Raw genomic sequence first — 15,413 nt, 5'->3', positions numbered from 1 at the left:
TAAATATATTTTTATAAAAAATAAAATACGTTACATCTTAATCATTACCCTTAACAAATGATTAGCATCACCCAAAGTTAAAAAAGGACCTCATCATCACCCACCACTGTCACCATCTTTAACATCTCCAACCACAACCATTGCTAAACAGTGCATGTGTTCAGCAAGAAAATTGCTGGTAAAATATTATAAATTTTAATTTGTAATTTATTATCATAAAAAAATTAAAAAACTATTTTTTCAAAATACAAATATCTCCAATATAATTACAATACAATTTAATTATCTCACGAAAAGATAGAATAAAAACAAAATCAAAAGTTTTGAGGAAGGAGGTTGGCAAAAGGAAGAGTTGCCCCACCACATCTCTTATTAGATTTAATAACAAGATGAATGTTAATGTGTACATATATTTATACTTAAATGTTATGCCATGATATTGGGCAGCAGCTAATAGCAAATTATTTCTTAATAAAACAGATAACAAAGTGGAATGCAAATAATGAACCAGTGTAAGATCCAGCCAGGGGAAAACTAGAACTCAAAAAGTATAGGACAACAAAACTAAAGGCAACAAGATAGGAAAACTGCAATGTGCTACAAACCAGAATAAATAACTCCCTTGTGCGTTTTGTCCACTTCTGGCACACTGTTGAACAAAGAGTGAAACAGACATATTAGAAGTCAGTAAGATTGGGAAAGACAACCAAAGGAAATGTAGTAGACATAACACTGGAGAACAAAAATAAGCTGAAAACAAGAATAAGTGACTCCCTTGTTATCCATTCCATCCACCTCCATATAACCACTCAACAAAGAGATCGGATGCTATAAAACAAACCTACAACAAAACAAAACGCAGAAGCAATACTTCAACGAACATAATAGAAGACCATAAGAGTGGAAAGGACAAAATAAATTTATAAAATGCAGTAGATATAACACTGGAGAACAAAACTGCAGTAGAATTAGCAAACGATGACATGGACAACATCATACGAGAGTTTAGAGCAGCAAGATAGGAAAACAACAATGTGATGAAAACCAATATAAATAGCACTATTATGTCTTCATTAGACTTCGAGCACACCACTAAACAAAAATACACACATACAATAAATAATCTCTTGTCCCACTATTCTGTCATAAAACAAACCTAAAACAAACCAAAACACATAACCAATATTTTCACAGACATACTAGAAGAACATAAGATAGTGGAAGACAGCCAAAGTGTATAGAACAGAGTAGATCTGAGATTACAGAAATCAACTCAAAACAAGCATGAGTGACTCTGTGTTGTCCATTCCATCTACTTCCACCCGCCAAAGGGGTCCTCCTTGCCCGATTATTGACTACTATAATGAAACATAGAACAAATGAAAAGATGTTAAATGTTCATAGAATAGGAAAGACAGTCTAAACATACAAAGTGGAGTAGAATTAGTAGAAGAGGGGAAGATGCAAACTAAGTTCAAACTGGAATTCATGGCAAGAAAAATGAACAACAATGTGCTGGAAACCAGTAACGAACATAATGCAAGTCTGTTTAAGATAGGAAAAGACAGCCAGAATTTAAAAAATGGAGCACAACAGATCTAAGAATAGGCACGAAAACAAGGCTAGGATGAATGAAGTGGAGTCCAAACATTAAACTTGTGGAAGCTCTAGGCTAGGTCAAACTAGGATGCAAGGCAACAAGACTAAAGGATTGCAACATGCAAAAGACAAGTAGAAATGATTTCGTTGCGGCCAGTACGCCGCATCCAGAACCCCACTCAGCGAAGATAGAAAAACCACCACTAAAAAGACAACTTTATTCCTGTTCCATTATTCTCTCCTTTAAAAACAAACCTATAACAAATGAAGACGCAAGCAGCACTTCGTGTAACATATTGGCAGTTCATTAGCCAAGAACGGACAACCAAAATGTAAGAAATGGAGTAGAAATAAGTAACTAGCAGAAGCACTAGGATATGACAAACATGAATTCAAGGCAACAAGGATAGAGAGCAGGGACGTGTTAAAAACCAGTGGAAATGACTTTCACGTCGGCTCCACCATCCGCTTCCAAAACACATCTCAACAAATAGAGAGATATGACTAGAAAAAGACACTTTTCTTCTTGTCCAATTACTGATTGCTCTAAAACAAACAGAGAACAAATGAAAAAACAAAGGACTACTTTAGATAACATACTGGCAGTTCATAAGACAGGATAAAATAGCCAACATGTACATGGAAATAAAGATATTGAATGAGGAGAAGCTCTAGGCTATGTCAAACTAGAATCTGCAACAAGACTAGAAGCTCTAGGCTAGTGAAACTAGAATCTACAACAAGACTAGAGAACTGCAAAGAAAAAATGACTCCCTTATTTCCATTCCATTCCCATCCAAAACACCACTGAAAAGGCACCTTCCTATTTGTCCGACTATTTCCGGCATAAGTCACACCTAGTACAAATGTAAAGATACAAGCAGTACTTCAGACAACAAATAGGCAATTCACAAGACATGAAAAGCTAGCCAAAATGTACGGAGTAGAGATAATGAACCTGAAGAAGCCTTACGCTCAGTTAAACTAGAATTCATGGCAACAAAACAAAAAAACTGCAATTTGCTAGAAAACAATGCAACAACTCCCTTCTTGTCCATTCCATCTGCCTCCAGGAGATCACTGAACAAGTAGAGAAATGCAACCAATAAAACCCTTTCCCTATCTGACAAATTATTCTCAGTTGTAAAACAAACCAAAAGCAAAAGAAAATACTAATAGTTCATCAGACAGGAAAAGACAGCCCAAAGGTAACAAGAGGAGTAGAAATGATGAACTAGCAGAAGAGCTAGGCCAAATCAAACTAGAATTCATGGAAACAAGACTACAGATTTGTGATGTGCCTCCATTCTTGTTCCTTCTCTCTGCTTCTAGAACAGCACCAAAGAAAAAGACATACAAGAACTAAAAAGGTATCATCTGTCTCGGATGATTGTCCTGGATGTTCTTAAGAAAGGATTTAGCAAAGTGGAGTAAAATAAACTAGCAGAAAGTCCAAGCTAAATCAAAATTAGAATTCAAGGCAATAAGAATAGAGAACTGCAAAGTGCTCAAAATCAGAGGAAATTATTCCCTTCTTGTCTATTAGAACACCACTGAACAAAAAGATACATACAACCACTAGAAAGTAGAAAGACACCTTCCTTCTTGTCTACAATAAGACCAACCTAGTCTCATCCACTTCCAGAAGACTACTGAACAAAAAAAGATGAACCACAAATAAAAAAGCACCCTTCATTTTGCCCACACACAGCAAGCCAAAAAAAAAAAAAAAAATCAATACTAGAATAAGAGAAAAGACATTAAATGTTCATAGAATAAGAAAGACAACTTAAATAATACAAAGTGGAGTAGAATTACTAAAAAGCGGAAGATGTAAGCTAAGTTCAAACAGGAATTCATGGCAACAAGAACGAACAACAATGTGCTGAAAACCAGTATAAATTAACTCCCTTATGAGTCCCATCCACTTCCAAAACACAACTAAACAACCAGTACGAAAGACCTCCTTCCTTTGTCTTATTACTATTTGCAAGAAGACAATCCTAGAACAAAAATAAAAAAAGTACTTCAATGAACATAATCCGAGACCGTTTCAAATATGAAATGACAGCTAGAATGCATAAAAGGAGCATAACAGATCAAAGACTAGGGAACTACAATGAGATGAAAACCAGCATAAGTGACTCCCTTGAAGTTCGTTCACCCACTTCGAGAAAAAGACTCAACTAAGAGAGTTATCACCTTCTTTCCTGTCTGATTATTGCCTGCTACAAAAGAAACCAAAAACATATGAAAGAATAGAAGCAGTTCTTAGAAAACAACTAGGCAGTTCGTCATATAGAAATAGACAACTAATAACAACAATTAACTGGGGCAAGATATAGGTAAGAGAACACTATAATTTAGTGTAACAACACGAGAACTGCGACTTGAAGAAAACAAGTCAAAATTGAACCCTTCTTCTCCATTCCATCCACTTAAAGAACAACACTAAACAAAGACAGATGCACCACCAATATGAAGACACCATCCTTATTCCCTTTGTATTCTCTCTTATAAAACAAAACCTAGAACAAAACCAAACACAAAAGCAATAATACTTGAGAGAACACACTAGAAGTCCATAATACACAAAATGGAGTAGATATGAGACTAGAGAACTCCTATTGAGCAGCAAAAGGGCTTACTTTTTAGCAACAAACCTCAAACAAATGAAAAGACAGAAGCAGTATTTCAGATAACAAACTGGTCATTCACAAGTAAAAATAACTCCATTGTTTTGAAATCCATCCAGTTTCGAAACACCTCAGAACAAAGACATCTACAAAAGACACCTCCCTTCCTGCCTGATTATTGTCTGCTATAAATCAAATCTAGAACAAAACAACACAAAAAAGTACTTCAACGAAAATACTAGAAACCAATATGATAGTAAAAAGACAGCTAAAATCGTGATGTGCAGAAAACTAGAGAGAGATATGCAACTGCTAAACGGACACCTTCTTCTTTCTTGTCCCATTATTGCCAGTAAAACAAACCAAGAACAAATGAAAAGCTATAATGAGTACTTTAAATGAAAAAGCATAACTGAAATTCTGGGCAACACCACCAAAAATCAAGAAACGGCATTAATAGCAAAAATTACACCTTCCTTCTTGTCTGATTATTACCTGTAATAAAACAAAGCTAGAACAAATGAAAAGACAGAAGCAATACTTCAGAAAATAAACTGCCATTAGATTTCAAGGACACCACTGAGCAAAAAGAGACACATACAACCAGAATAAATAATCCTTGTCCATGTCCCACTATTATCTATCATGAAACAAACCTAGAACAAACCAAAACACAGAAGCAATATTTCAACAGACATACTAGAAGAACGTAAGATAGTGAAAGAAAGCCAAAGTGTATAGAATGGAGTAGATCTAGGATTAAAGAAATGAACTCAAAACAGGCATAAGTGACTCTGTGTTGTCCATTCCATCTACTTCCATAACAACACTCAACATAGAGAGATATACAGTCGCCAAGGGGACACCATCCTCCTTGCCCGATTATTGATTGCTATAATGCAACATAGAACAAATGAAAACACAGAAGCAATAAGTCAGAAAACCACCTTGCAATCAACAAAGAGAAATGGTTAATCAAAACATATAAAAATAGAGTAAAGATAAGCACGGGATCCAGGCAAGTGAAATGCAACTTGCAGAAAACAAGTGGACATGACACCCATGTAGTCCCATCCACTTCCAAAAGACTGCTGAACTGAGAAAAAACCACCACAAATAAAAATGCACCTTCCATGTAACAGGACAATAGAAATGCAACTTGCAGAAAACAAGTGCAAATGACATCCTTCTAGTCCCATCCACTTCCAGAAGAGTATTGAATAAAGAAAGATGAACCGCAAATAAAAATGCACCTTCCCATTTTGTCCACTTGCAAGCCAAAAAAATAAAAAACAACCATAGAACTAAAGAAAAGACATTAAATGTTCATAGAATAGGAAAGACAGCCTAAACATACAAAATGGAGTAGAATTAGTAAAAGAGGGGAAGATGCAAACTAAGTTCAAATAGGAATTCATGGCAAGAAAAATGAACAAAAATGTGCTGGAAACCAGTATTAAATTAACTCCCTTATTTGTCCCATCCACTTCCAGAACACCACTATACAACCAGTACAAGAAACCTTCATCTTTTGTCTCATTACCATCTGCAAGAGGACAAATCCTAGAACAAAACAAAAAAGTAGTACTTCAACGAACATAATGCAAGTCTGTTCGGAAAAGACAGCCAGAATTTAAAAAATGGAGCACAACAGATCTAAGACTAGGGAACTGCAATAAGATGAAAACTAGCATAAGTGACTCCCTTGAAGTCCGTTCCACCTACTTTGAGAGAAAGACTCACCTTCTTTCTTGTCCAATAATTGCCTGCTATAAAAGAAACCAAAAATATATGAAAGAATAGAAGCTACTCTGGTGCAGGATATAGGCAACAGAACACTAGAATTCAGTGTAACAACACAAGAGAACTTCAACTTGCAAGTTTGCAACACAAGAAAACAAGTAGAAATTGAAACCTTCTTATCCATTCCATCCACTTATGGAACACCACTAAACAAAGACAGATGCACAACCAATATAAAGACACCTTCCAAATTCTCGTATTATTTTCTGTTATAAAAAACAAACCTAGAACAAAACCAAACACAAAAGCAATACTTGAAATAACCTACCAAAACTCCTATGAGCTGAAACGGCTTACTTTTTTAGCATGTAAAACAAACCTCAAAGAAATGAAAAGACAATGTTCAAGACAACAAACTAGCCATTCACCAGATAGGAAAGGCAACCAAAACTTACAAAATGGTAGTAAATAAAATGAATTAGGGAACCGTGAAGTGCTTAAAGCAAGTAGAAATCACACCTTTTCTGTTCCATCTTCTTCTAGAACACCACTAAAAAAAAGACATGTACAACCACTAAAAAAACACACCTTCCCTTGTGTGTCTGTTCACTGTAAGCATAAAAAAAATTAAAAACAAAAAACATAAAACAGACAAGATGCTTCACAGGAGAATTGAGAAAGGGAGATCAAGGCAAAGTAACTGGCATTCAAGTCAACAAAACTGCATAATTGCACTGTGCTTAAGACTAGTATAAATAACTCCATTGTTCTGTAATCTATCCAGTTCCAAAACACCTCAGAACACGGACAGTTACACAAAAGACACCCTTCTTGCCTGATTATTGTCTCCTATAAATTGAATCTAGAACAAAACAAGACAAAAAAGTACTTCAAGGAAAACACCATACCACATGACATGAAAAGACAACTAAAATGTATAATAAGATATAGATCACATAGGACAAAAGAATAGTGATGTGAAGAAAACCAAAGAGAGATATGCAACTACTAAATGGACACCACCTTCCTTCTTGTCCCATTAATGTCTGTAAAACAAACCTAGAACAAATGAAAAGGAGCAAGTACTTTAAATGAAAAGACATAACTAGAATTCAAGGAAGCAAGACCAGAAACTAGGAAAAACAGCATTAATAACAGAAATTACGCTTTCCTTCTTGTCCTATTATTGCCTGATATAAAACCTAGAACAAACGAAAAGAGAGAAGCAGTAATTCAGAAAACAAACTATCTGAAAGGAAAAGAGAACCAAACATGTAAAATGGAGTGCAGGTAACAAGAGTAAGCTCAAAGGCAAGGGAAACCAGAATTCAAAGCAACAGGACTAGAGAACTACTATGTAACGAAAACAAGAGGCAGTGACACCCTTCTCATCATTTCCATCCTCTTCCAGACCACTGAACAAATAGATACGTACAAAACCACCAAAAAAACACCTTCCTTCTGATCTGATCTTTGTAAGGACAAAAGCAAAGACATAAGCAGGTTCAAAAGACAAGAAAGATGACCTAAACGTACAAAGTGGATAAGGGTTGAAAAAAAAGCAAAAGATCAAGCCTAAGTCAAACTAGAATTCAAGGCAACAAGACAGCAGAACTATATTTCTCTGAAAACCAGTTTAAGTAACTCCAGCCAGTGTAAAGCACCTTCCCCCTTGTCGGATTATTGATTGCGATAAAACAAAACTAGAAAAAAAAAACACACACACACACAGATGCAGTACTTTAACAACAATACAGCAAAAATCTTAAAACAAAGTAGACATAAAACTAGGAGTTCTATTGACTAAAACTAGTTTAGTGACCCTCTTATTCGTTCATCCACTTCGAGAACACAATTGAACAAAAAGATATAAAATTGCTACAAATACCCTTTCCTTCTTGTCCGGTTATAGTTTTCTATAAACCAAACCTGAAACAAATGAAAAGACATGACAAATACATCAGAGGGCCTCCTGAAACTCATAAGATAGGAAAACAAAACTAAAATGTCTAAGTAGAAAATATTGAACTTGCTGAAGCACTGGCATCCAATTCCTATTCTGAAGCAACAAGACTATAGTGTGTGCAGAAAAACCAGCAGAAATCCTTCCACGTCCACTGGTGTTTGCTGTAGCACAAACCTAGAACAAATGGAAAAACATAAGGACCACTTTAGAGCCAGAGAAGACAGTCAAACCATAATGGAGTTTAGTTGGAATATTGAACTAATGGAAACACTTGGCTTGGTCAAACTAGAATTAAAAGAACAATACTAGAGAACTCCCCAGTTGCCCATTTCATGCATTTCCAAAACGATGACTAAAATGACAGATTTTATGTTTTCCCCTCTGCTGTTAAATAAACAATAACAAATAAAAAGAAATATGCAGTACTCTAGATAACATAATCTAGATAACATAATCGCAGTTAGTAAGACAGTGAGTGAGACAAAATATATAAACTAAGAGATTTAGGAAAGCAACAAGAGTAGAGAACTCTAATAAAAACAATGTAAATGACTGTTATTTTCCTTTCCCTTCCACTTCCAGATCATTTACTGAAGAGAGAGAGATGTACAACAACTAAAAACACACCTTATTGTCCAATTATTGTCACCAAATAAAGAGTCTTGACAAATTATCTGACAGAAAAAAAACACAAAACGAATGAACACACACACATAAATCCAAAAATATCAGCAGCTTGCAAGCTGGGGAAAAGACAACCAAAATGTATAAAAAGGGCATATAAGAATAGAGAACTTCAATGTGGACAACATACTAACATAAGTAACTCCCTTGTTGTCCATTCCGATCTATAGCTTCCATAGAGAAATACAACCACAAAAAGACACCATCCTCTTTGTCAACTTATTTTTTACTATAAAACAAACTAGTATAGAAGAAAAGACACATCAAAGAACATACTGGCAATTCATTACGCAGGAAAACAAGCCTAGAATGAATGAAGTGGAGTCCAAATATTAAACTTGTGGAAGCTCTAGGATTCAAACTAGGGTTCAAGGCAACAAGACTAAAGGACTACAACATGCTCAAGGCAAGTAGAAATGATTTTGGCCAGTACGCCTCATCTGGCATCCAGAACCCCACTCAGCAAGGATAGAGAAACAACCACTCAAAAGAGACCTTTATTGTTGTTCCATTATTCTCTCCTTTAAAAACAAACCTATAACAAATGAAGACACAAGCAGCACTACGTGGAACATATTGGTAGTTCATTGGCCAAGAACGGACAACCAAAATGTATGAAATGGAGTAGAAATAAGTAACTAGCAGAAGCACTAGGATATGACAAACATGAATTCAAGGCAACAAGGATATAGAGCAGGGGTGTGCTAAAAACCAGTGGAAATTACTTTCACCTCTGCTCCTCCATCTGCTTCCAAAACACATCTCAACAAATAGAGAGATATGACCAGAAAAGACACTTTCTTGTCCAATCACTGATTGCTCTAAAACAAACAAAGAACAACTGAAAAAACAAAGGACTACTTTAGATAACATACTGGCAGGCAGTTCATAAGACGAGATAAAACAGCCAACATGTACCAGGAAATGAAGATATTGAACGAGGAGAAGCTCTAGGCTAAGTCAAACTAGAATTTGCAACAAGACTAGAGAACTGCAAAGCAGAAATGACTCCCTTATTGTCCATTCCATCCACTTCCAAAACACCACTGAAAAGGCACCTTCCTATTTGTCCCACTATTTCCAGCATAAATCACACCTAGTAAAAATGTAAAGATACAAGCAGTACTCCAGATAACAAACAGGCAATTCACAAGAGAAGAAAAACTGGCCAAAATGTACGGAGTAGAGATAATGAACCAGAAGAAGCCTTACGCTCAGTTAAACTAGAATTCAAGGCAACAAAACAGAAAAACTGCAATTTGCTGGAAAACAGTGCAACAACTCCCTTCTTGTCCATTCCATCTGCCTCCAGAATATCACCGAACAAGTAGAGAGATGCAACCAACAAAACCCTTTCCCTATCTGTCCAATTATTCTTTGTTGTAAAACAAACCAAAAGCAAATGAAAATACTAATAGTTCATCAAACAGGAAAAGACAACCCAAAGGTAACAAGAGGAGTAGAAATGATGAACTAGCAGAAGACCTAGGCCAAATCACACTAGAATTCAAGGCAACAAAACTATAGATCTGTGATGTGCTGAAAACCTGTATATATGACTCTGTTCTTGTTCCTTCTCTCCACTTCCAGAACAACACCAAAAAAAGAGACATACAAGAACTAAAAAGGAATCATCTGTCCCAGATGATTGTCTTGGATGTTCTTAAGAAAGGATAAAACAGCAAAGTGGAGTAAAATAAACTAGTAGAAACTCCAAGCTAAATCAAAATTAGAATTCAAGGCAATAAGAATAGAGAACTGCAATGTGCTCAAAATCAGAGGAAATTATTCTCTCCTTGTCTGTTAGAACACCGCTGAACAAAAGGACACCACCATTAGAAAGTAAAAAGGCACCTTCCTTCTTGTCCAGTTATTGTCTACAATAAGACAAACCTAGTCTCATCCACTTCCAAAAGACTACTGAACAAAGAAAGATAAACCACAAATAAAATTGCACCTTCCATTTTGCCCACTCACTGCAAGCAAAAAAAATAAATAAATATTCAATACTAGAACAAAAGAAAAGACATTAAATGTTCATAGAATAGGAAAGACAGCCTAAACATACAAAGTGGAGTAGAATTACTAAAAGCGCGGTCAAATAGGAATTCATGGCAACAAGAAAGAACAACAATGTGTAGCAAACCACTATAAATTAACTCCCTTATGTGTCCCATCCACTTCCAGTTCCAGAACACCACTATACAACCAGTACAAGAGACCTCCTTCCTTTGTCTTATTACTATCTGCAAGAGGACAATCCTAGAACAGAACATAAAAAAGCAGCACTTCAATGAACATGATGCAAGTCCGTTTAAGATATGAAAAGACAGTCAGAATGTATAAAATGGAGCATAACATATCAAAGACTAGGGAACTGCAATGAGATGAAAACCAGCATAAGTGACTCCCTTGAAATCTGTTCACCCATTTTGAGAACAAGATTCAAAGACTAGGGAACTGCAATGAGATGAAAACTAGCATAAGTGACTCCCTTGAAGTACGTTCACCCACTTCGAGAAAAAGACTCAACTAAGAGAGTTATCACCTTCTTTCTTGTCCGATTATTGCCTGCTACAAAAGAAACCAAAAACATATGAAAGAATAGTAGCAGTTCTTAGAAAACAACCAAGCAGTTCGTCATATAGAAACAGACAACTAATAACAACAATTAACTGGTGCAGGATACAGGCAAGAGAACACTATAATTTAGTGTAACAAGAGAACTGCAACTCGCAAAAAAAAGTCAAAATTGAAGACACTAATAGAACAACACTAAAAAAGACCGATGCACCACCAATATGAAGACACTCCTTATTCCCCTATTATTGTTGTTGCGGAAAATCTCTACAAAACAATGGGTTAGAACTCAATCGAAATCAAACCAAAACAACCGAATGCAAGAACAAATCAAGGCAGAAAATTAAACTCCTTGTTTAGCAACAATGGTAGTCACGAAGACTGCTTTAAGGCTCAGATCTAGGCTCGTTCAATCACCACTTAGGTAACGCCAACGAATAGGGACACCAAGCCACAAAGGAGCCCAAACCCCCAAGAACCAAAGCCCTCAAACCCCCAAATCCCTCGGCCGATCAACACCCCTCACCCAAGCCACACAAGCTTCCACACACAGTAGGATCCACCAAGGAACAAAGAGTAATCACGAAAATATGGGTTCAACAATGGCCGAAAAACTTACCTCAAAGAGAAGACAACAACTCGGACTAAATAGGCGTTGCAAACGCCATTGACGAACAGCCACCACGCACAAGAAAAGTGCGGCACACAGCAAAGGAAAGAAGCATCTGACCGAGAAGGAAAGAAACCCCAAGAGGATCGGCCATCAATGAAAGGAGAATCGGCCGAGAGAGGGAACAAGGGAGAGAACACAATCGGCCGCCACATAGGGACAAGGAAGAGAAACACATTCCCTTTTATATTGTGGGCTTAGGGCACAAGAGAGAAATGGGCTAAGAAGGTAATGGGCTTGGGCTTGGGCTTCATGGGCTTCCTCCCTCCCTTGAGCAAATGGGTCAAGGCCTATTTCTCCTCCAAATGGAGGGTTAAGGGCTTATGGCCCGACTTCTATAAATGGGCTGCCAATAAGTGGGTTGAACCGTTGCTTCAATCCCAGGCCGAAACCTATGAAACTAACCCGAACCATCGTCATCGCCTTGGACCTCATTAGGAAACACAAAACCCAACAATTGTCTTTCATAAAAGAAACCTAGAACAAAACCAAGCACAGAAGCAATAATACTTGAGAGAACTCACTAGAAGTCCATAAATCAGGAAAAGATATCCAAAATGTACAAAATGGAGTAGATATGAGACTAGAGAACTACTATGAGCAGAAAGGGCTTACTTTTTAGCCTGCATTAAAACAAACTTCAAACAAATGAAAAGATAGAAGCAATATTTCAAATAACAAACTGGTCATTCACAAGTAAAAATAACCCCATTGTTTTGTAATCCACCCAGTTCCGAAACACCTCAAAACAAAGACAGATATACAAAAGACATCTCCCTTCCTGCCTGATTATTGTCTGCTATAAATCAAATCTAGAACAAAACAACATAAAAAAGTACTTCAACGAAAATACTAGAAACCAATATGATAGTAAAAGACAGCTAAAATTGTGATGTGCAGAAAACCAGAGAGAGATATGCAACTGCTAAATGGACACCTTCTTCTTTCTTGGACATTATTGCCTGCAAAACAAACCTAGAACAAATGAAAAGCTATAACGAGTACTTTAAATGAAAAGGCATAATTGAAATTCTGGGCAACAACATCAAAAACTGGGAAAACCAGCATTAATAACAGAAATTACGCCTCCCTTCTTGTCCGATTATTGCCTGCTATAAAACAAAGCTCAAACAAATGAAAACACAGAAGCAATACTTCAGAAGACAAACTGCTAGTTCATAAGACAGGAAAAGAAAACCAAACATATAAAATGGAGTGCAGGTAATGAGTAAGAGTAAGCTCAAAGGAAAGGGAAACTAGAATTCAAAGCAATAGGACTAGAGACTACAATGTCCCGAAAACAAGAGGCAGTGACGCCCTTCTTGACAATTTCGATCCTATTCCATACCACTAAACAAATAGAGATGTACGACGACCAAAAATACACCTTCCTTCTTGTCTGATCCTTGTGGGCAATAAAACAAATCTAGGACAAAAGCAAAGACATAAGCAGGTTCATAATACAAGAAAGATGGACTAAATGTACAAAGTGGAGAAGAGTTGAAAAATTAATGGAAGATCTAGGCTAACACAAAACAAGAATTCAAGGCAAAAAGACATGAGAACTGCAATGCTCTGAAAACCAATTTAAGTAACTCCCCCAACCACAGTTAAGCACCTTCCTCCTTTTCTGTTTATTGATTGCTATAAAACCAACCTAGAAAAAAAAAACATAGAAGCAGTACTCTTAAGAACAATACAGCCAAAATCTTAAAACAAAGTAGACATGAGACTGCAGGACTTTGATTGGCGAAAACAAGTACAATGACCCTCTTATCCATCCACTTCGAGAACACAATTGAACAAAAAGATAATGCAATTGCTATAAATACCATTTCCTTCTTGTCCGGTTAAAGTCTTCAACAAATGAAAAGGCATGACACATACATCGGTGGGCCTCCTGAAACTCATAAGACAGGAAAACAAAACCAAAATGTTGTAAGTAGAAAATATTTAACTGGCTGAAGCTCTAAGCTCACTCCAATTCCTATTCTGAGGCAACAAGACTAGAGTGTGCAGGAAAACAAGTGCGAATGACAACCATTGTTGGCCTATTCCATCCACATCCACTAGTGTTTGCTATAGCACAAGCCTAGAACAATTGGAAAAATATTAGGAGCACTTCAGAGACGGAGAAGACAGCCAAACTGTAATAGAGTGTAGTTGGAATATTGCACTAGTGAAAACACTTGGCTTAGTCAAATTAGAATTAAAAGAACAATACTAAAGAATTCCCCTGTTGTCCATTCCATGCAATTCCAAAATGATGACTAAAATGACAGATTTTTTAGATTCTTCTCTGCTGTAAAATAAACAATAACTAATAAAAAGACATATGGAGTACTCTAGATAACATAGTGGCAGTTAGTAAGACAGTGAATGAAAGACAAATGTATGAACCAGGAGATCAAGGAAAGCTACAAGAGTAGAGAACTCTAATGAAAACAGTGTAATCGACTCTGTTGTTTTCCTTTCCCATCCACTTCCAGATCATTTACTGAAAAGAGAGAGATGAACAAGCACTAAAAACACACCTTACTGTCCAATTATTGTCACCAAACAAAGAGCACTTGTCTAATTATCTGACATAAAAAAAAAAACCCAGAAAAAATGAACACAAATAAATCCGAACATATTGGCAGCTTGTAAAATGGGAAAAGACAAACAGTGTATAAAAAGGACATATAAGACTAGTGGACTTCAATGTGCAGAACGTACCAATGTAAATATCTCCCTTGTCCATTTCCTTTGATCAACTTCCATAGAGAAATACAACCACGAAAAGACTCCGTCCTCTTTGTCCAATTATTTTTTCCTATAAAACAAACTAGAATAGACGAAAAGGCACATCACATCAGAGAACATACTGGCAATTCAATAGGCAGGACAACAAGGCTAGGATGAATGAAGTGGAGTCCAAATATTAAACATGCGCAAGCAATTGGAAAATCGTCGATTTCCCTAGTCATTCAATCACCGATATTCTTGTTCCAACGGGCAAAAATATAGGATCAAATCCTCCAGCTATAAGAGATGAACCTACAACTCCTAATGCCTACGAAAAACGCTATCGTAGAACATCGAAATCGAAAAAGCTGAGAGAGAATTTACCTCACCGCCGCGAACAGCAAACTGCCTCGAGCTCCAACGTCTTAGAATGAACCCAGGTCCGCCATTTATAGACGAGGTCGGTATGAATATACGGCTAGGATTAGGGTTAGAGATCGGATGGACGATCGGGATGGCTCCGGACTTTACCGTTTCAGTGAGGCAGTGGAATCTACTAGACGACGCGTCTAGGGCATGACGTGACCCACTTGCTCAGGTGAGCCGCGCGTGAGTATATCTTGTTGGCGTACAAAATCATATTTAATTTTATAAAAGATTAAATACGTTATAGTTAAATATCTCATTTTACAAAAAATATATACGTTTTCATCACTGCTCATCAATTAGCACTGTTAGCAATAAAATTCCTTGCTTTCATATTATAATTTTAAAATTTTAAATTATTATCATAAAAAATCAATATCAA

The 15,413-nt window shown here is 36.5% G+C and overlaps 1 protein-coding gene across 19 annotated transcripts in view; it reads right to left on the bottom strand.

Moving 5' to 3' along the window:
- Positions 1-15,178, bottom strand: part of LOC127788477 (uncharacterized) — a 184,083-nt gene extending 168,905 nt beyond the window's left edge. For 6 of the 19 annotated variants that reach the window (XR_008020403.1, XR_008020406.1, XR_008020407.1 and 3 more), the window contains exons 1-5: positions 14,990-15,178; positions 14,597-14,705; positions 14,413-14,460; positions 13,711-13,778; positions 10,851-12,840 (exon numbers count right to left, since the gene is read on the bottom strand). Coding sequence is in view for 8 of the 19 variants with exons in the window: in XM_052316798.1 (XP_052172758.1) it covers positions 13,711-13,756 (46 nt within the window). In the remaining 11 variants the exon portion in view is untranslated. Of the gene's footprint in view, positions 1-605; positions 842-10,850; positions 12,841-13,710; positions 13,779-13,919; positions 13,971-14,412; positions 14,461-14,596; positions 14,706-14,989 lie in introns of those variants that run through there. The other 13 variants (XM_052316796.1, XM_052316800.1, XM_052316808.1 and 10 more) reach the window with 10 other exon arrangements.
- Positions 15,179-15,413: the final 235 nt, after the last annotated feature.

Source organism: Diospyros lotus, chromosome 13 (genome assembly GCF_014633365.1).
Source record: "Diospyros lotus cultivar Yz01 chromosome 13, ASM1463336v1, whole genome shotgun sequence".
NCBI lineage: Eukaryota > Viridiplantae > Streptophyta > Magnoliopsida > Ericales > Ebenaceae > Diospyros > Diospyros lotus.
The sequence above is the reverse complement of the archived record's forward strand: the minus strand, read 5'-3'. Positions and strand labels throughout refer to the sequence as shown.